The following is a 23,312-nucleotide window of genomic DNA, read 5'->3' as shown; positions in this document are numbered from 1 at the left end:
ATAGTAACAAAATATTTTCAAACACTAAATGAAAACAAAACAAATAAAATATTTAAGTTTTATCTGAAAAGAAAAAGGTTTGGATAAAGTATAAAAAGGACTACAGTTTAAAAGTTCCATAAAGGACTAAGTTGGATTTTTTAAAATCCCTCCAACTTCAGTTCCCTGAGTAAGTCAGGGTCCATTAACCACTAAGAATGCCTGATGATATTTTACTTAAAAATGTGTTTCCCAGTTACATAACTCCTTACTTATCTAGGGCCTGCTATTTTAGAAATCTGAGACTTCACAGTCTCTACCTTCTAAGCAAACTTTCCTATGAAATTATAAAACGTTATTAATGAGAACATACACATTATAGAAGCACTTATTTTGGGAAGGGGAGGCTACAGAGATGGGGATAAACAACACAAAAGGCTAAATAAGCACTACCACTACAAAACAGGACAAAAATACTTTTTCAACTGAGATTCAAAGCTATTAAGAGAATTCACTAATACAGACAATTTTTGGACAGTCATGGCAAACATACCAGATTTTGTTTCTTTTGCAACTCTTCTAAATATCCTAAAATATCTTCATCTGCTACATCAAAGGCTGTCTGGCCCTAAATAGGAAACAAAGGAGTTGGTGATGATAAAGAAAAAAAAAATCAATAAATCATAAAATTCCTTTGATGATTCTGGCCAAAAGAAGTTAGATAACATTTTCATAGTAGGTATAAAACATGGTACATATGATTTGAAGGAGATATATGAGAAATTCATATGAGAGAGGAGCAGCTGATACATTTCCCCTTACTTTTTTTTTGGTAACACCTTTACTGAGATATAATTCACACAGAAGTCACCCATTTAAAGTATACAATTCAACGATTTTTAGTATGTTTCAGAGATTTACAATCATTAAAACAATCAATTTTAGAACATTTTCATCACCCCCAAAAGAAATGACATACTCATTATTATCAGTCCCCTCTCCACTTGCGCTATCCCTCCCACTCCCCCTGTCTGAAGTGATCACTAGCCTACTTCCTGATACTACACATTTTCCTACTCGTGACATTTCATGTAAATGGAATCATACAATACATGGTCCTTTGTGACTGGCTTCTTTCACTGTATATTTTTTTTCAAGGTTCATTCATGTAGCATGTATTACAACTTTGTTCTTTTTCATTACTGAATAATATTCCGTTACACAATATACCACATTTTGCTTATCTATTCATCAGCTGATGGACATTTGCTCTTGTTTTCTGCTTTTTTTGGCATATAATCAATAATACTGCTATGAACACTTGTGTACAAGTTTTTGTGTGAACATCTATTTTAATTTTCCTGGGTATATAGCTGAGTTGAATTACTAGGTCATGTGGCAACTCCAAGTTTAACCTTTTGAGGCCTTATTTCTTTTTTATCCCCATAAAATTAATTAAATTCTTAGTAGAGTAATAAAAATATGTATTTCTAAACTGTTTCATGTTCAGTCACCCACAGGTATGACTTAGTTTCAAAAATTAGTCCAGATGAACATGTCAACCTATTTTTATTCATTGTGGAAAACAAAATTTCAGAGAGCTGCTGACCAAACATAGTATTTTTTCCTGCTGCCTGCTTAGTCCTTATAATAACCTTACTGGTACAAGTTTCCAGAATGCCAAAAGGTTCATTATTTAAAATATATTCTACCTTATATGTCTGCCAGTATGTGACCCTTTTCAGAAAAATTTAAGCTTTCTTCCAACTAGAAAACATATCATTCTGAGAGGAAATTCAAATTTCTTTCATAACTGAAGTCCAATTTCCACAACAAAGTCAGATGGGTAGATAATGACTTCCAAAATCACACAAATCCTTCCATTTAAAACCAAACAAAACTAGAAACCTCCATTCTATACAAACATCAGGATGTTGACATTTACTTGGAAAGTAGTTACACTTCCCAACACTATAAAATGAAATATAAGCTACTCAAATCTGAGCTAGTTTTTCCATTGTCTGTTTATGAAGTAAAAGCTATGATCTGTGAAACATATCTCAAAAGTACATAAAAAGTCACTTTATCAAGATAGGAGAATGTGTGTATTTAAAATTTGTAAGATCCAAAACCACTTTTATACCTGCTTTTTCTTGTTAGAAAGTCTTCCCAGTAGGAATTTAAAAGGCAATCTTAGCCTTTCCTACTCAGTCCAAGAGAAAAAGTTTTAGCTTTAAGAAACCTTTTTTCCCATTTCCATCTTGAGTATTAAATGCTAAGAACTAGGAACAAATAGCTCTGAAACAAAATAACTGGCTCAAAATGTGAAGGTGCCCTTTAGATTAGCAATATATGTTAATCCTTGTTATATCATAGCCTTTTTGTATAATTTACTCTATAATGCTACACATGCTATACTTGTTAAGAAAACTGTGTTCAAGATCACGTGGAAGTAACTCACTGGCTTCTTTCTAAGCATTATTTTAAGCATTAGTCAATTCTTCTCATCAATGAAATTTTGTACCTTGAAAATTTTGTTGACATTAATTAAATTTTAGCAGCAGTTAAATGCAGTGGTTATTTTTAGTAACCAAGAAATTTTTCTTTATAAGGATAAGAAATTGGACCACCTTACTAACCTTCCTTTTCACTTTCTCCCCTGATAAATGAGTCTATTTTGTAAATAGCGGCTGACAGAGAATAAAAACTAGAGTAAGATGTAGGTTATAAACAGAGAAAAGTTTCTAATTCAAAGAAGCATATCTATCAAGTGAACTCAGTAACTTAACCATATTCTTTACATAATCTGTACAACAGTTATGAAGTCAACCAACTGTAAAGTCATAAACATTACCTGATCCTTAACTACTATAGGGCAACTATGCTTCACTAAATGGGGTACAAACACAGTAGGGCACATAAGCAGAGTCACATAAAGCAAACAGGAAACAACTGAGGAGGACACAATGCTCAAGGAGGTATGCAAAATTAAGAACTCTATCAACAAGAAAACTATCTTCTAAAAAATTGCTGCTTAAAAAAAAATCAGTTCAATATATCTATAAATTACCAGAGCCACACTAGAGCCCCTGTTTACAACTAACCTCATAGTCTCTTCATTCTTTTTTCCTCACTTATTCTAACTGAATTGTTTTTGCAGGTATGATCTCTCGTCACCTTCACAACAGCCAGTCAAGTAGTCAGCACAAACATTACTATGATTCACACAATACATAAGAGGAAACCCAGGCTTTGGGTATATGATCTTTGCCTAAGGTCATGCAAGTAATGAAGGGAAAGTGGGAGTAGAATCTAGGTCTCCAATGTTCAATGTCTTTATAGAAAATAAGAATAAGCTCAGAATCAGGGGGAAAAAACCTTTGTGTCCATCAATAGCAGAAGCAGTTCTGTTATTAATTTAAATCTTTATGATGACAATTATCAAGCTAAAAAGTTTGCTTGATACCTGCGTTAAGAGAAATTCCAACTAGAGAAATACTTTAATTCATATTTTAAAAGAGACAATATTTGGGTACAGTCCAGTAAAACAATTCTTTTAATAAATTAGGGAAGCAAAACAATATTCTAATATATAAAATTTGTATCACATAATTTATAAGAATGAATTAAATCATAGCAAATGTATTTTTAGTCTGCAATTAAGTTAAAGAAATGAAACCAAATTCTCTGAATATTTACTTTTAGAACATTTTCCCCACTCATGTAGACTTTCAAGTTTTCCCTAGTATGATTGGTTTTATTTTGTATATTATACATTTCCCCAACTTACATTTTCTATTAGTAAAGAATTCATGTAAACTTTCTGAGGTGCCTTAAGTATATTTCTTTTTATTTAAAAAAATTTAGAAAAATTTTCAATGTGTAAGTTCTGAAGAAGGTATCAAATGACACAAGATAAATTCATACAGGCAGGCTTAAACAAGTAAGACTAATTTGCTTTGATTGAACATGAAGCATGCCATATAATTTTAAAATGTTGCCAATGAAAACTGAGATTGCCTAGCTCACATAGGCAAAATCATAAATTTAAAATTTTTTAAATTAAGGAAAAAGTCTTATAAAAATAGCTTCCATTACTATAGAATACAGTTCTCAAGAAAAAACAAAAGCAAAAAAAAAAAAAAAAAAAAAAAAAACCTCAAACCAAACCAACAAACAAAAAATCTCCTTGTATTTGGGTTTATTTATGACACAACGGCCTTTAAGAATGCTATACACATATGTAGCTCCTCAGTATTAAAAGATATCCTTAATATCTTGATATTTTTAAAACAAAAACAATATTTTGATAAAAATTTAAAAGTAATATTTTTACAACTTGTGAGTTAATATCTGAAAAAATAAAACACATAAGAAATTAAAAAACAAAGAAAAGGTTTCAGTGGAATTTACAGAATAAAAAGAAATAATTATTAGGGCTTTAGGAAAACAACTTTATTTTTCTGATCATATTCTCAAATCTGCAAAACTCAGCTAACAACTGCATACGGTTGTTAAAAGTTGAAAACTTTAACATGAGGCACAATTATAAACACTCACTGAAATACTGAAATGAGGGGGTAAGATACCAAAATTTAGGGCAATACAAGGAACTACTACTATAGTAATACAAGAACTAAAGGAGATAAAGCAAAAGGAATTTATAAGCAGTCTTTCTCTTAGAGCAAAACTATGATAAATTGTATGGCATAGGAATCAGACAATAATAGAACAGATGGAAAATAAATTTCTTATACATACTATATATTTTGTACATTTCACTAGCATAATGTAACATGCTTAAATTAGGAAGTAACATAATCTCTATGGAAAACCATTTCAATTAATAAGCTTCTCTCTTCTCCTTATCTGGAGACCACTATCACTGAATAAACCAATCAACTCTGCCCACATCAATGGACAAGTGGTTTTTAAGGGGCACTATTCGGGAGAGAGACAGGAATGTAGAACAGAGACCAGAAAGTAACAGGTATCCACTAATTTCTTCAGAAAAATCCCAACTGCTAAGAGAATTTCTACATGGAAAGAGAGGGATGATGAATTAAGCTAAAATTAGCTGGGTTTTTACATAAACTTAAATAGTATACTTATTTGTCTTTTAATGCTGATTAAAAACAGAATACTGTTAAAATAAGAGCAAACCTATACTTACGGATGGACCATTCTCAAATATTTCATCTTGACTTCCTATGATTTTTCTTGCCTGTACATTTCTTATATAAAATACATTAATAAATACATACATGAAATATCCAGAAAGAGGAAAGTAATTCAGAGGGCTTCTTTATCTCTTTATGTCAGCAACTAGGATATGAATTTATACCACTACCCTCAAACTCCAGCCACTTACCCTTGAGCAAACCTTGGGCATATGGTAAATCATAATTGCTCTCTTCCCTTTGGAGATTCCCAATTAGAAACTGCAGTTACCAGAGTAGCCAGCACCAGTACCCACATTAATGAGTATAAGGGAATTAGATAGCCTCATCTGAATAAAGATGAGAACATTTTAGGAACCTTTGCTAAGTAATCTACTATATTATACTATGAAATGCAATATATAAGGGCTATTTGTAGGAGTTAAAGGTAATTAAGCTCACTAGAGGAGACATGTTTTGAGCTCTGAGACTGTTGGTAGGTGATTCTGATCATCTACCATCATGGAGTGAGAGGGAACTAAGGAATATTGGTGACACTGGTAACTAACCAATGGTACATGAAAGGGAGCAGAGAAGAAAAATCTAACAAAAAATGTGATAACCTGAATCTGTTCATAATTTTGCAAAAAACACTTAAATGATATTCACTCCCTCCTTCCCTCTACCCAACTGGGTGATATTAAGTAAGTTACCTCTCTAAACTGTTTTCTCATCTGCAAAACTATGAGTCTAGATGCTGAATCTCAATGATCCTATCTGGCATAAAACTTGATGGTTTTTACTATCCTCACCTGTTGTAAGACCTCCCACTATCCAGGTCACTTAAAAAACTACTATAAGCAAGCTAATAAGACTATCAGCTAAAGAGAAAGAGAAACAGTCTTCTATATGTGTGCCAACTCATAATAAATATGATGAGAGAAAACATTCACATAGAAATGCAAAATTTTCTTAATTTATGACTTTCTAAGAATATAGTATCAATGGAAACACCCAAATCTACTCTACATGTATGGTAATATGATTACTGAAGGGGTAATGCTTCTTTTCTTTGCAGAACAGGGCCAAATCACCTCATAAGTAGCTGAAAAAGCCTTACTTATAAAAATGAATAAATGATTGACAAAATGTTGTTTTGTACAGTTAACAAAACTGAATACAATCATGTAATTTATATTCTTATAACATTTTTTAGATTAAAACTACATTTCTAAAATAAAAATACATTTAAAAGGCCTACCACTTTGTTGACCATCTCCATATCACACAGATTGTCCACTAAAATCCGACATGCTTCTTCTTTACCCCAATGAGCTGCAGCATGAAGAGGTGTCCAGCCATCATAATCTTTAATATTAACATCATATCCTGCCTGTATTAAAAGTCTAAAGAAATTATAGTGAATTAGATAATTATTAAAATCTAGAGGTGAGTGAATATAATTAACAGCTTTACACCATGCGAGTTAACAAAAATTAACAATATATTTATTTTCATAGTTCAAAATTCCTCCTCCCCTCAATGGATTAACTAGGGCAGAAAAAATAATAATAATTCTCAGAAAACACTAGCATAGAGGATCTTGAGTTACTTCCATAATAATGCATTCAGTTTTAAGTAATTCCTAATGACTGAGCCTTACAGTTTGGCATGACATTGCTTAAATCTTGTTAATATGCTTCTGACTGAAAATTTCACAAGACTGTAATTTTTCAAAACTATTGGATCAATTTGTATGCTAAGCTGATTTTTTTTTAATTGTAGGGAATGTCTTCAGGAGTCCATATGATATATCATCTCAGGCTGAATGTGTTCTAAAAATACACTGGGATCAAACAAACTTATTTGTAGCATTTTCGTTGCCTTGTAGTTAAGGAACTGTTTCTGAATGCCTTCATGAACCTTTATGATATACCATGGGAAATGTTCATAGGAAAATGACAATCTGACTATTAGGAACAAAACAAAGCAAAACAAATATTCCAAAGAGTCAGATTTACTTTTTTTGCAGCAATAGAAAGCAAATATTCTAATCATCAATAAAGCCAGAAAACAGGAATACATTTTAATACAATGCAAAGAATTACATAAATGTTAGTATTCCCTTCTAACTGTATACTGACATTGACCTTTATTTTATTTACAAATTAAGCTCACAGAGAGCAAAGAAAGAGTCTATAAATTGTATATAGCACAGCCCCACACACAAAGGTGAACACTAAATACTTTGTAACTCAAATCTGGTTGACCTTTACCTTACTTTCCAAGATGTCGACCTTGAGAAGGGCTTCTTTTTACCTATAGGAGGTGTAGTGGTAGCTAATAAATAACCACTTATTTATGTTTCAAGAATTGATCCCCTATTTCCTAACAATATCTAAAGGAGATGCTTCTAATTCAACCTCCAAGTGGAACCATCTGAAGAACTTGCTAAAAAAAAAAAATCCTCATCTCCACCTCAGTCCCACTGAATTAATCAGCATACTGGGAAATGCGTCCTATCAATTTGTATTTTTAATAAATCCCCCATGTGATCTCATATCACTGCCTATCACCTGCCTGCAGACCAATGTTCAAGAGCCACCAATCAAAAGAACAGGCTGAAGTCCAGAGATTTAAGTTAAAAAAAAAAATGGCCAATAACATATACATTACAAGGTACTTTATTAATGGAGACAGAAATAATACTGGATCATAAGGTAATAAAAACATACCCTCATTAGGAAATATGAACTATAATAATGTTAAATATCTTAAGTGATATAAAATTGTAAGTACTTGGGGGTCTATACAGGGAGAAAGGTAGACGTAATTCCATCCTCCCCACAAATCTAAGGCTCTCTATATGCCAGGCCATGCAAGGATACCCAAAAAAATAAGACAGTACTTATTATATTCAAGAAAACTTCTAACAGAGGACAGAAGTCAAGTGAAACAACCAACCCTCAGAGAGGTTCTGTGATGACGATGCAATGGGACTACTGCTGAAAACCATAAAAATCAACTGAAAAGGGTCGTGTGTATCTGGGGGGGAGGGTGTAAGTGGGGAGAAAGTTATATTTGAAACAGATCTCTTCTATTTATTGTGATTTCATGTTTTCTTTCCTAAGTAATATATTCTCAAGTTTCAAAAATAAAAAAGAATAAGTGGTTATATAAGGAAGTCACTCCCACTGCTGACTTAAGCCAACCACTTTCTCCTCCCCATAGTTACTTCTGGTTAGATCCTTACAGAGAGATTTTATGTATATATAAGCAAATACAATTTAAATTTTTAAAAAATTAGCACAAATGAGGCATACTTCTGTCCTTCATTTGTTTGATACTTAATAATACATCTAGTGCTCTTTCCATATCTATATGTAGTGTTTCAATTGCTAGAGTATTCCAGTGAAAGGATGTATCATAATTTATTCAACCATTTCCTACTCCTATTATAAACAATGCTGCTAGCACATACCTTATTTCCTACGTGACTGAGACTATCTGTAAAAAAAAAAAATTCCTAGAGGTAGTGCTGCTAAGCCAAAAACTGTTTCTTTGATAAAATTTGCTTAACAGTCAATTACACTTTCACCAGTAAAGTAAGAGAGTGCCTTTCCTAACCTTGTTGTCAATAGTGTGCAAACATTTTGATCTTTGCCAATATGATAAATGGAAAGTGGTAATTCATTTTAGCTTTATGTGCACTTGTTATGAATGAGATTGAGCATTTTTTCCCCATAGCCTTAAAAGCCTTGAACCAAGTCAAAGGATCGAAAGAAGTCTCCAAGTTGAAGAGACGGTGAATGAAAGTATCTAGACAGGAACAGGAGGCAGCATAAAGGCATCTGACAGAAATTCAAGTAGTTATACAAAGCTGGGATCATTCATACCTGAAAAGTAATGGTAGCAGCTTAGCTTGAAAGAAGAACCAGTGGCCAGATGACTAATGGTCTTAAGTGCTAAAATGAGGAGTTTAAAATTTAATCCCAATTCCCACTGAGAATCTTAATAAAGGATTTTAAGAGCCTGGACAACTGAATTACAAAGACTACTTTGAAGCAGCCTATAAATTTATTTTATAGTGCAATCCAATACTCTTAATAAATGTTTATAAAAACAAGAGTTTTAAGAAACAATATTTACCTTTACCATATGCAATATTCCTTGATATTTTCAATTCTTTTTTTAAAAAAATGCTGTTGGCAACTCAGTTCATTCATGACCCACTAATGGATTCAAAGTTTGAAAAGTTTTTAATTAGAGAGAAGCAGATGGGGGACAAGGAAACTAATTAAAAGCTAACTGTACTATTCTAGGAGAAGGCTTAAGTTATTAAAGTGAGTAGGGTTTGAAAGAGGAGGAAACTTGGAATAACTGACACACTTAAGCTTATTCACTGTTTTTTGCTGAGGAGAGAGAGTAAGAATAGACTGACATTAGAAGGCCAAGTGGAACAAAAGCAACATAAAGGGTGCAGGAGATTTTGCTGAGGGCCAGTCTTACCTGCATTCACACACATGTAACAAAAGTTATGCACTGAATCATGTTTTCATATAGTTGCCAACACCTTTGCATTGCATTTCATAAGTAAAAACCAAAACAGAAATTTATGTGACACAAGGGAGCCAACTTGTTCCAAGGACATTTGCCGATCAGTATATAGCCCTATATAGTAGTCTAAGGTACTTGTGCTTTGATATTTAATATTATGCCAACAGCACTATGAATTCCAGTGTCCATGTACTGAAAACCTAAAAAAATTTTAGATAAACTACATTAAATAAATAGTCAGTAGGAATCAAGTTCTCAGAATTTGATGATATGTTTAAATACAACATTGTTCTCAGTTTCAGTAACCAGAGCTAACCCATGTGGGAACCTCAAAATGACTAACTATTTACTAGGCCAGAAGGTTAACATAAAATAGTTGTCTGACACTTAAATTTAATGTATTGGAAAATTGCAATGGAAGACAATAACAGTAGAACAATCAAAACTTCAGAGTGAAAGAAAGAACTTTAGAAACAAAGCAATAATATTCAAGATAGTCCTCTCTTTCTCCTGGTAAAGACATGAATTAACTTTCATAAGCTATTTCAAAATGTTTGCAGGTATCTTAAGGAAAGGAGCAATGAAATGAAGAAATCAAAGCAGAAAAGTTACTGTGAGAAACCATACTTACTTTAAAACTTCTGTATAGCCTTTAGCAGCTGCAACGTGGAGTGCTGTACCTCCAGATTTCGCATGCCGGACATCATTTATATGACCACTGTTTAGCCACTGTCTTGCATCTCTAAGCATTATCCGTTCTTCTTCCTTTCGAGCTGCTTCTATATCGACCCCTGATAAAATAAAAATAATTGTTTTTATTTTTTTTATAGAAAGAGTTTTTGTTTGGAAATAAAACTACCCCAAACATTTCAAGTTTAAATGAAAGTTAAAAGCAAAATTTTATTTTTGAAAAATCAGCTGCCTGGAACAAGCTGCTTAAAGAAATGTGGGAATACTGTAGGTATTTTACTAGCATTCTCTGACTACTTAATTTTTGTCCCACAATAAATATTATTTTGGCTTTCTTTTTACCTTTTTTCTTATTCTTTTTGTTTTTAAAATTTTGAATATTTCCCAAGGTATATTATCCTTTGGTCTAAAAAAAGAGTTTGTTTCTTTTTTTAAAAAAACAATCATATGTAATTAAGTCTCAAATTTCTATCCATTGCGTTCACCAGTTCTCTGAACTCTAGCCTAGAAGGTACAAATATTTATTGAACACTTCAACTTGGAGGTTCCGTCTTCATCTAAAATGTTACAGACCTTACTTAAAACAGATCATTTTTCTACCAAAGCTTCTTTCCTTTTCCAACACAGTACACTGTTCATACCATCAGTATCAGTTTTATGATTGTTATGTAGATGTTTATTCATTTAAAAGCATTAAGCACTGTGCTAGGTTGAGGTGGTAAGAGTGGGGAGAATTCAAAAAGAAACAGGGCGTTCAAGGAGCTCAACACCCTGAGAAAAAAATTAAGACAGAAAAAATACTCCTGAAATTCCTGAGTGATCTCCTGTTATCTTACAGCTTCAATTGCTGGCTGTTTAATTAATAATAGCACACAGCACAATGCATTTACAATCTGTCTTACTCCAGAAGACAATGAGTTTACTAAAAAGATCAAGACTTTTTTTTTTACCTTGTATCCCCATCACCTGGATGAGTACCTGATACAAAGTAAAACAGATCACTAAATGTTTACTAAATAAATGATGAATGCATAAATGAGTAAAAAATAATTATACACATAGTACATACAACTCCTGAGATCTCTCTTGTAATTCATATCCACATATCCAACTGTCTGGTCAGAATTTTTCATTCATTCATTCATTCATTCAACATGTACTGAGTGTCTACTCTATGTCAGGTACTTTATTAGGAGCTATGCATATAGAAGTGAACTTATTATATGGCAGAAGATGGTACATCTGTGAAGGAAAAAAAGCAGGGTAAAGGAAAAAAAGAGGGTAATGAGAAAGAATTTACATAGGCTGGTAAAGAAGTTTCTGATAAGGTGACATTACAGCAAAAAATAAATGGACAGGCATACCACACATAATCTTGGAGAATACTCCAGAGGGAAGTACCACAGATCTTTCTAGACTTACAATGGAGTTTCATTCCAACAAATCCACTGCAAGTTAAAAATATCCTAGGTCAGAACTGCATATAATACACTGAATCTATCCAACATCATAATGTAGCCTAGCCTAATTTAAAGATGCTCAGAATACTTATATTAGCCTACAGTTGGGCAAAATCACCTAATACATAGACTATTTTATAATAACATGCTGAATGTTTCATGTAATTTATTAAATACTGTACTGAAAGTGAAAAGCAGAATGGTTGTATGAGTACAGAATAGATGTTTAAGTGTATCAGTTCAGTTGTTTACCCCTCAATCATGTGACTAGGAGCTGCTGCTCGACGTTGCCGACCAGCATCACTAGAGAGTATTGTGTTGCATATCATTAGCCCAGAAAAAGACTAAAATTCACAATCTGAAGTACGGTTTCTACTGACTTCATACTGCTTTCATGTCATCATAAAGTTGAAAAATCATAAGCTGAACCACTGTAAATCAGGGACTGTCTGTGGTAAGAGGTAGAAGCCTGCTTGGAATGTTCTGTTTAGAAGACTGGGATGACTACAGAGCAGTGAGGACAATGAGCAGAGTGACACCACCTGACAATTTAAGAGGATCACTTAAACTGACAAATTAAGAGTAGAAACTGAGGTATCAACTGGGAGGTCACTACAGTAACTCAGGCAAGAGATGACAGTAACTTGAACCAGGTTAGTAGGAGTAAAGGTAGTAGAGAGGCTCAATTCTGGATTCTTCAAGGCACACCAACAGAATCTGCTGTTGGTTTGGACGTAAGAAGCCAAGGATGACTCAAAGGTTTTTAGCCTGAGCAACTGGAATAATTAAAATTTCAGTTTCAGAAATGTAAAGTTTGAGATGCACTAACAGACATCTAATTGGAGATATCAAGTAGTCAGTTGGATATCTGAGCCTGGAGAACAGAGAAGAGATCAAAGCTAGGGAAGTAATATAATAATAAAATAATACACCATGGTCACCTCAAACTCAATGCTAAAATAGTAACTCAATTTTCCCTAGCCAATCTGCTTGCTACCCATCTTTTATTTTCTATATTAGGTATCACTACTCACTTAGCAACCTGGAAGTGATCCCCGGTACCCATCCAATTAGTAATCAAGATTTTGAGTTGCCATCTCCTAGACTGTCTTCTTGATGGTGCCTTATCACCATCTTAGTTCATGTCTTATGTCTCACATTCTGACTGGCCCTTAACTCATTCTCCTCAGTCCCTCCTGAGTCACTCCCCGCATCACTGCTGGACTGGTTTTTCTGTGTCAAAATACGATCATCTCTCTTTTCTACATAAGTTTGTCAATGATCACTCACCTCCTATTAGACAAAGCTCAAGCTCTTTAGTGTAGCAGACAAAGCCTTTTATGATTTGGTCTCAATGCATTTTTAATCTCTAGTCTTCCTCCTCTATCATCACCCAGTGTTCTAACCATCTAGATCTTCACATAGGTCAAGTACAACATGTGTCTGCGCTGGTGTGCAAGCTATTATCCTCTACCTGGATTATAGCCTTATCTTGCCTGCTTAGCAAACTACCATTTTTTCAAGACATAACTAAACTGGTTCAATTTAAGCTCAACCTCAAAAATGTAGGTCATAACTGAAAGGTATTTTTAAAATCCCAGGATTACACAAGTACAGGTAAAGTCATCTTCAAACTAGAGATCTTACTACCACATTTGAAAGAAACTCACATAAGATTTTCCAAATAGACTATAAAAAAAATCAATTATATACCCAATATATATGTAATTAACAAAACATATCATAATCCTTATTAACGAAGTATCACCATTTCTATAATAAAGCATTTTACATATATATAAATTTCCTATCAAAGGATAATCAGCAATCTTAAGATGCTTTCTATTGTTATTCATAAAAGAAATTATAAAGCTGTCACTGTAATACATTAAGAATATCCTACTAAATGACTTCTCAGATGAATTTATTTTATTTTCTTATGCTTTTTTTTTACTGTCTTTTAAAACATGAACCTCTTTATTATCAATCCCTTTGTCTTTACTATCTTAAACATTCTGACTTTTATTGTCTTTTATTATTTTGAATTTCCTCTGGACTTGAAATAAAAAAGATACCTACTTCTTACTTCGTCTAATTTCATGTTATCTTTATCTAATTACAAAGCAATTACCCTCTTTTGCCACCAAGTTGTGCTTTTATATGAATTATATATAAAAACAAAACAACTCGGGTTTAAAATTGAAGTATTATGGGAAGGGAAATTTCTAATGTTTAAGAAAATCCAGTTAGAAAAAAAAACAACATTCTTCTCTTGTTCTTAATATTTAAAAAAAATACCACTGATCAGACCCTGCTTATTAGTTCATTAAAAATTTTTTTAACCTCATTGTACTGTACGTTACAATACTTGTTTCCTAATTCCAGTGCTTTAACTAGGCTTGTAACCATGAGAAAGGCATAACTTATGTAAATATCAATATAACAGGTTAAGAATATAGACCTGAACCTAGACCGTTGTGTTTCAATCCCTGATTTGCCACTTGCTAGTTCTATTATCTTGGGCAAGACACTTAATTTATGCTAATAGTGTTTCTTTATTTGTAAGATAGGGGTAATGAAAGTCCTTATCGGAAATTCTGTTGTGAGGATTAATTTAATTAATATACATGAAGTGCTTAGGTCAGGAGTAAAGCACCAAAGTGTTATCACTAAGCAGTTCTAAAAGTCTTCATGATTTTGCTTCTCTTTTCTTGCTTTATATTCTGATAGAAGATTTCATAATGCAACAAGATTTTTAACTCATCCTTAATCCACCTACTATAACTGCAAGGTTTTAAAACAATGAAATTAACAGATATTGAAACTAAATCGGGTATGATATAATAAAGTGATTAGACTATTTGAACTGTCACTGCTATTGAAAAACAGCAAAAGTTAGCTTGAAATGCAGCCAATTCTCTTAGGTAAGAAGTAAAATCAAACTGAAATTTGGTTACCTAAAAGACATAAAAATTTACTTGTGTCTCAAGCTAAAAAAAGAAAATTACATTAAAACATAAATTAAAAATACTTTCAGCTACTATTCAATCATTACTACTCTCAAGGGCAATTTACTTAAGCATAACTAGTTGTTAACCAAATACATCAAAAAAAGAAATAAGAGCCAAAAGAATGATTAAATTTTTTTAAAATAGTAAATAAAAACTTTCATACCAGGATAAAGAATTTGAGAAATCTTATCACCACTAGAGATACATTTAGGGTGCTCCCTTTATGATTATTAACATCTGTTACAGATGTCCTTATCTTTTGTTTCTCTGGAATAAAGTTATGCTATATAAATTCATGTATTTCCATTATATGAATAAAATGAACATTGTGAAATACTTTCTAGAAGACATTCTTAATAAAATACAATATGGTACAGTAATGAAGAGTGTGGGCTCAAGGTATCTGTTAAGCTGTTTGGGAATGAACTACAGCACCATGTTCTACCTGCATGACCCTGGGCAAATGACTGAGCCTCCATTTCTCATCTGTAAAATGGGGTAATAGTAGCATTAACCTCTTAGAATTGCTGTGAGGATGAAATGAGATAATGCATGTAAAGCCTTTTGCTCAATGTCTGGCATGAAATCAGCATTTAAGAAGAGTCAGCTACTATTTTTAGTATTAGCACTCCACTTTTCAGTTTCAGGGCCATCTTATATACTATTTCCCAGAATTCTCTCTCATCTATTATTCTCCCTGAGAATAATACATCTACATTTTTCCTCCTGACATCTCAAGTTCCAACAGCGCACTAAACACTATCATCTAGGTGTGCTTTACCACCACAAACTCAATATATCTCCAAACAAATTCATGCACTCTCTAAATCTGCTTTCCTGCTTTGACCCCCATTTTCCCAATCATCATCTCTTAAACTCGAAACTTTAGGAGGCAAGTTAGCCAGCCTCAATTCTTCCTTCATCTCCATGTTCAATTCTTCATCAAACTGTTTTAATTTTACCTAAATATTTTCTCAAAACAACCCTGGCTCTTTCCACCTCAAACGTAATCATTTTGGCCCTTATCATCTTTCACCTGGAGTAACTGAAGAGCCTTCTTCAAGGAAGATAACTGTTGTTATCTCCCATTCTAATTCATTTTCCAGATAACCATCAGCTTTATTACTAAAAACCAAATCCAATCAGGTAAATTTCCTGCTTGGGGATTTTTGTTGCATCTGGCTATGCCTACAAAATAGAAGTCCACCATATGGTTCCAGCCTAATCTTTTCAGGTCTCAACCTTGAACCAATTCCATCCTGACTTTCTGATGAATTCTCGATTGTCTGTGTCTCCAATTCCTTTTCCTTGCACGTGTTGATACCCCTGCCTGACATGCTTTTTCTGTCCACCACCTCCCCTCTCTGCCAAGCAAACTCCCTCTCAAATGTCATCACTCTCAAACCCTTCCTGACTATTGCAAGCAGTTAGTCATAGCCTTTTCTGTTCTCCCACATCATTCTGTTCTTATCTATATTTTAGCACACAGCATCCTGCATTGTGAAGCTCTCTTTATATATTTGCCACTTCTACTACACTGTGAAATCTTTAAGAACAAAGATTGTCTTACTCTTTAAAAAAATTTTTAATACCCAGCACTCAGAACACATGCTGGCACATTAATCAATACTAAATGAATCACTAAAACTAATGTCAGCCTTGCTAACAGTTTCCTTTATAAATAAGGAAACCAAAGGCAAGAAGTTTTCAGTACATCTCCATGCCTCTCCTAACTCATAATAATTGCTAACTAATATTAAACAATATAAAAAGATCTATTTTTAACCACTATTCAACAAGAAATTGTTAGCTATCTGTCTGGGCACTCGTCAGAGAAAGATGGGCCGACAGTGTAGTCTTTTCTAGGTTGTGATACTTTATATCCACTCTTCTAATCTTGAAGATGCCATTACTCCAAAACCACCTGCGTGGAACATAGCTTTTAAAAGCTCCTCTGTGTTTATCCAACCTCCAGTTTATGACTACTTTTCTGATATGTGCCCTGTTTCTCCCAGGCTCCAGGTATCTTCAGCCTCTTGTTACAATGCCTCAATTCTATTTAGGCATTAAATATTTTCTCAATTTTAGTGCCTAAGATTGTTTTTTTTTAAACTGGGTAGTCATGAATTTTCCTAATCTCAAGGAATAAAAATCTCTTTTCAAGGGTCTGACTTAGCTCCTACTTCTTTGCTTTTTATTTCCTGAGCCACACTTCAGCAAAAATCAACCATTTAAACCAGTATTCCATACCTTCCCTTTATCTTTTAACCTTAGTAAAACAAAGTTCTCTTCTGATAATACTGATTTAATCATTGCCTAGACATAACACAGTAGAAATCACACACAGTAATTCATTTGTATGTATTTTTAAATTTTTAAAATTATAGTAAAATACATGTAACATAAAATTTATAATCTTAATAACCATTTTGAAGTATACAGTTCAGTAGTGTTAAGTAAACTTACATTGTTGTACAATCTCCAGAACTATTTTCATCTTGCACGACTGAAATGTTATACTAATTAAACAACAAATCCCCATTCCCACCTCCTCCCAGCTCCTAACCACCACCACTCCACTTTCTCTATGGTTTTGACCACTTGAGGTACCTCATGTAAGAGGTACTTTGTCTTTTGTGACTGGCTTATTCTCACACAGCATGATGTCCTTAAGGTTCATCCAGGCTGTAGCATGTGTCAGAATTTTCTTCTTAATGCTGAACACTGTAAGTATGTATCACTTTTTGTTTATTCACTCATACACTGATGGACATTTGGTTTTCTTCTATCTTTTGATTATTGTGAATAATGCTGTTATAAACATGGGTGTACAAAAATCTCTTTGAAACTTTCCTTTTAATTCTTTGGGTATATGCCCAGAAGAGGAATTGCTGGATTATACAGCTTTATCTATATATTTATCAAGACATAAATTTGGGAGATGTCAATTTATAGAAGAGGAGTGATTGCTTATGGGCAGAATTTCTTTTAGGAGTGATGAGTGTTCTAAAACTGACTGTAATGTAATGGTTGCACAACTCTCCAAATTTACTAAAAACCACTGAATTGTATACTGTAAATAATGCATGAATTATATATCAATAGAATAACACTCCAGCTTGTACCTCTCTCTACTCACATATTCAATTGCTTGGATATCTACCAGGCAAAACAAGCTTATAACGTCTAAAAAATGAACCCTTGAACTTTCCTTACAAAATGTACTTTTCCCATAATAGCCACATCTCCCTTAGAAACTTCACCCATCTAGCTGCTCAGACCAAAAATCATAGAATCTTCCCTGCCTTCCTCTTTCTTATATACCCTACATTTAATCAAGAAATAATCTCCCTGGCCAAACTTTCAAAATGTATCTAAAATCCAACCTTTTCTCAATACTTTTGTCTACTACCACCCTACTTCTCTGCCCTTCCCTTCCTACCATCTATTCCCAGCACAAAAGCGACAGAGATCCTTTCTAAAGTAAGTCAGATCATGTCACTCCTTTACTGCAGTCCTTCCATGGGCTCCTAATTCACTCAGATTAAAAGCTAAAATCCTTCCAATGGCCCAAGAGGACTTGTGTGATATGGTGCACTGCTATTTCTGTGACCTCAACTCCTTCCAGCCTCTTCCTTGTTCTGCCTGCTTCAGTCACACTAGTCACTCTGCTCCCTCTTTATGTTCTTTCCACAGATTGACGTGACTCATTCCACCACCTAACTCAGATCTTAACTTAAATACCAACTTATCTGTGAGGTCTTTCTTGATCGCTCTATTTAAATTTGCAATGTGTCTCATTCATCCTTGTATTATTTCCTGTCCTCTTTGCCTGTTTCATTTCTCTCCAAAGCTTTTAATACCAAATAATTTTATACCTGATCCTACCACTTATGACACTTCTTTCAATTTAAAAAATATTTACTGAAAGTCAAGTATCATATCTAAACAGTTTTAAACATGTTTTCCATTTAGGTTGATGTACATTTACCTTGCCGATTAACTTCATTCTGAAGTAGCTCTTCCATTGCCTCCTCCTCAGCAATATCTAAAGGCGTGTCTCCTTCACTGTTGACAGCTCCTACATGGGCTCCCTGACCAATCAAAAACCTGTAAGATCAAAGGGAAGACAGTTAAGTAATAACAGTATCACTGAAATAAGACTAAATGCATAGCTAATGAGGATGACAGCAATAAAACCAAAAATAGCATAGGTATTATTTAAGTTTTAAGAAACTACTATAATTTTCTTTTTTAAAATTTGTATTTCCTAATTTTCTACAATGTACACACATTAATACAAAAAATGATTTTAAAATAGTAATTAGAAAGTCTTTCATAGGATCATTTCAGACTGTCTCCATTAAGATTTTTCATTATCTCCACATTGACTGGTTTCCTAACTGATCTCCATGCTCCCAGTCTCATACCATAAACAACAGTTCCTAACCTGGGGTCCATGGACGAAATTTAGAAGGTCATTCAGCTGATGCAAATATCTTAAAATACTGTTTATGCTCATCATTGGTTTGAAATTAAAGTAATTACAGACCAAATACTAGGTCTTTTTATTCAATATATTACTAAAGAAGCACATATATACTTCGTACTCAGTATTTTATTTCACGTATCCAAAACATAGTACTAAAAAAGTAGCCACAGGTTTCACCAAACCTTCCAAAGGGATTCAGACACAAAATGGTTATGAATCTCTTTCACTGTGTCAACTGCACATCTCCCAGAATCATTTCTTTAATGTGACTAAAGTCAATTTCCAACTTAAATCTTTGAATGGTTGTACCATGCCAGGAAAAAACATGTATGGCCCTTAATAATCTGGTTTTGTCTTCTTTTTCAGCCTCATTCCTCTTTCTTCCTGTATCATACTTTAGACTTCCACAATATGGAACTGTTTGTAGTTTCAGATTAAATCATGTTGTTTTGGCATCACTGATTTTACTTTTTTATATGTAAAGAATGGGCCTCTTTATTTTTTTTTATGTCCCTAATCAACTTAACTCTTTTTTGTAATTTCTTTTACAGGCTACATTAAAATATTCTCATTATAAAAATAGTAGGGGGAAAAACCTACAGTTTAAAAAAAAAAAAGAAGGAAAAAGACAAGACTTTCCCACCCTTATACCTCTCCTCCTACGATCATGTTCCCTCCCCAGAGATGAACACTATCAGCAGCATGGCAAATATCTTTCTCAGGGTGTATATAAACAAATAGTCACTTTTGAAGTTCTTTTCATAAAACAAAAATTAATGGGATCTGCAACACTTCCTTCTAATAGCTGAAAAATATTCCACAATACGGCTGGATCATACTTTTATTTAATCTCATCCTAATGGATGTGTTCTTCAGTCTAACCAGGAAACTTTACTAATGGATGTATTCTTAAATGGACACTTGACATGATAAATCTTTAAAATTTTTTTCAACATGATGGAAATGCACATTATCATTGTTCCAATTTGTTATTTTCTGATTACATATGAGGTTGAAAATATCTGGGTATGTTTACTGGCGTTTGTATTTTCTCCTTTTGTGAATTTTTTTTTACACCTTTTGTTTTTATTTCTCATGTGCTCATTAATTCAACAAATACTTATGGAGTGTTGTTACAGACTAAATAATTCTGTGTTCCCCCAAAATTCATGTTGAAACCCCAACCACCAATGTGATTGTATTAGGAGGTAGGACTTTGGGAGATAATTAAGTTTAGATGAGATCCCATGATGGGGTTAATGTTTTTAAAGAGGAAGAGACTAGAGCTCACTGTCTGCACAGAGGACACATCAAGATGGCAGCTATCTGCAGGTCAGAAAAAGGGCTCTCATCAGAGACAGAATTGGCTAGCACCTTGATCTTGGACTCTAGTCTCCAGACTGTGAGAAACAAAAGCCTGTTGTTTAAGCCACCCAGTCTATGGCATTTTCTTAGCAGCCACAGTTGACTGACACAAGTGTCTACTATGTATCTAGCACTATGTTACATGCCAGGAATACAACTGCAGGCAAAAATAAACGTAGATCTTCCCCTCAAAGAGCTTATAGTCTAGAAAGAGAGCTAGATTAATTATCTAAAATAAGTGTAAAACTTTGATGTCTATGACAGAGATTTATGTCTAAAAGTGAATTAACAGGATAATTTGATTTAGTAAGGTCAGGCAAGATTCTCTGAGAATATATAGGTACTAATTAACAAGATAATCAAAGGACAGTGTTCCAGGAAAGAGACAACAAAAGGCATCAAAACGCTGTGACAGGGATGTGTGTATGGCTAGACAGGGGCCTAGTTAATCTTCCTGAAAGTAACTGAAAGAACTGATCAATCTCTACATAATTTCTGTCATACACACACCCAAACCCCAAAGTCAGTGAGTGTTTATTTTATAAGATGCTTATAATAATCAGGTATGTGTTCAAAAAGATCACTTTGCATAGCATGGAAAATAAATCAGAAAGGAGAAAGAATTAAAATAGGCACACCAGTTCATGAGGTAGTGCTCAGTAGAGAAAAATTATGTTGGAAAGCTCGATTTTGTTGGAGGAAATGGATGAATTCTAGAGATATCTAGGAGATACTAGAGATCAGCTGGATACGAGAAGTGAAAGCCAGGTAGGTATCTATGATAAATTGAAGTTCTTCTCTTGTGTGCTGTGACAGATGGATGGTGGTACTAATTAATGATATTCAGAAAACTAAGTTATTCCCAACATCTGACTAATAGATGTGTGTCAAATATTTTTTCCATATTGTCACTGCATTAAAAAAAACTATTCTTACAGTATTTTGTATTTTACTGAAGTTTAAAGGTTGTAAGAAGTCAGATGTGTCAATCTTCTGCTTTAAGAAGGACTTTACTAACTAGCTATCTATATCTACATGGAGGTGTAACTTTTACAAGACACATACAAAGAAAAAAAAAGAGAAGAAGGAAAGAATATACACTATAAAGTTAACAATGCTGATCTGTAAGATGTCCCATTAGAAGAGATTTGTATTAGTTGGGTTTTGTTTTTGGTGGGGCGGAGAAATTTTTTATCATCCTAGTTTTCTGCAGCAAGTGCATTTTGTACATGTTTAATAGACTACAAAAATGGTTACCAAACCCTTTTGTAGCCTGGTATTTTTACACTTTATGTTGCAAACATTTCTCCTCATACAAAGTAATGTTTCATTTTTATGATCTCCAAGGGATTTCTACAAACAGACGACATACCTGAAGCAACATTTTTTGTTTCAGTTTTTTTTAAATAATACAAAATTAATCAAGAACATTTACATACTACAAATAAATAAATTTGGAGCCAAAAAAAAAAAAAGGTAGTGGATTAAGAAACTGTTCTATGCTCCAGAGGAGTATGTAGTTATTCTGCTAGGCAAAATCCGTATCAAACAATTAGAAACATTTACATAAAACCACTTCTATTTTGCTTAGGTATTAGAAACCAAGGGACTTATGGGATGGACATAAAGACAGAATAAAAGGAAGACCTCAAAGTAGCTGCAATGCTTACAGCAGAGGGAAGCAGAGTCCCAAGGAAATACAGGTCAAAGTCAAATACAGACAATCCAAAACTTATATAAACAGGAAGGATGTTAAGAGAAACTAACAAGAAGAGTAAGGTTCTGAAAACTGCTGGCAGGAAGCAGGGACTGGAGCAATCCCTGGGCCAAAAGTTTAGGTATAAATATGTACGTATACAATTCACAAACCTCTTCAACACTCCAGAATTATTATTTATAAACATAAAAACTTTAAGCGGATATACTAATAAATAAATAAATATAATCCCACGGCATTAACCCTTACTTACCATGAATAATCTCTAAAAGCCATTCAAAGACTGCTTGGGTGAAAACAAGCATAAACATTTGAATTCTGCAGACTTTGACTTTGATTCCCACCTATGCTTTTTGGCAGCTATGTGCTATTCATTAACTTAAAATAATCGAAACCAAACTTCTAGATAACTTAGAACGCTGTAGGAGGTTTAAATGTGTTAATGTCTAAAAATAAAATTAAAATTCTATCTGTTACTAGATCATACAAGATAATTACATTTAGAAAATAATGTTTAAGATAATGTGAAAAAAAATACAGGCTATCTGGAATACCTGAAATTCACCTGAGATACTGAAAACAGATGGCTAGATTTCCTTCAGAACTCAAAAAAAAAAAAAAAAAGCTGGGGTATTATTATAAGCAGCTCATGGGACTGCTAATTAGGAAAAATATACTGTATTTATTTTAAGATTTCTTGGAAAGAAGAACAAAGATTTCATACTGGAGTCCCAAACTGAAAGTCAGCATATTAGGCTGTTTCTCAGATGGGCAACTTTTTTTGGGGGGGGGGGGATTTTTTAATTGCTTAACAATGGTTAATGATTTCTTCAAGCAATACAAAGGAGATGCCACCTAGTGAATGATGGAATTCATTATAAA

At 33.4% G+C, this 23,312-nt stretch overlaps 1 protein-coding gene across 5 annotated transcripts in view; it reads right to left on the bottom strand.

Annotated features, from left to right (window-relative positions):
* PPP1R12A (protein phosphatase 1 regulatory subunit 12A) overlaps positions 1-23,312 on the bottom strand; it is a 129,325-nt gene that overhangs the window by 49,789 nt on the left and 56,224 nt on the right. For all 5 annotated transcript variants that reach the window (XM_072973334.1, XM_072973335.1, XM_072973336.1 and 2 more), the window contains exons 3-6: positions 18,848-18,966; positions 10,327-10,486; positions 6,400-6,544; positions 533-607 (exon numbers count right to left, since the gene is read on the bottom strand). In XM_072973334.1, coding sequence (XP_072829435.1) covers positions 533-607; positions 6,400-6,544; positions 10,327-10,486; positions 18,848-18,966 — 499 coding nt within the window. The remainder of the gene's footprint in view (positions 1-532; positions 608-6,399; positions 6,545-10,326; positions 10,487-18,847; positions 18,967-23,312) is intronic.

Source organism: Vicugna pacos, chromosome 12, assembly GCF_048564905.1.
Source record: "Vicugna pacos chromosome 12, VicPac4, whole genome shotgun sequence".
Classification (NCBI taxonomy): domain Eukaryota; kingdom Metazoa; phylum Chordata; class Mammalia; order Artiodactyla; family Camelidae; genus Vicugna; species Vicugna pacos.
The sequence above is the reverse complement of the archived record's forward strand: the minus strand, read 5'-3'. Positions and strand labels throughout refer to the sequence as shown.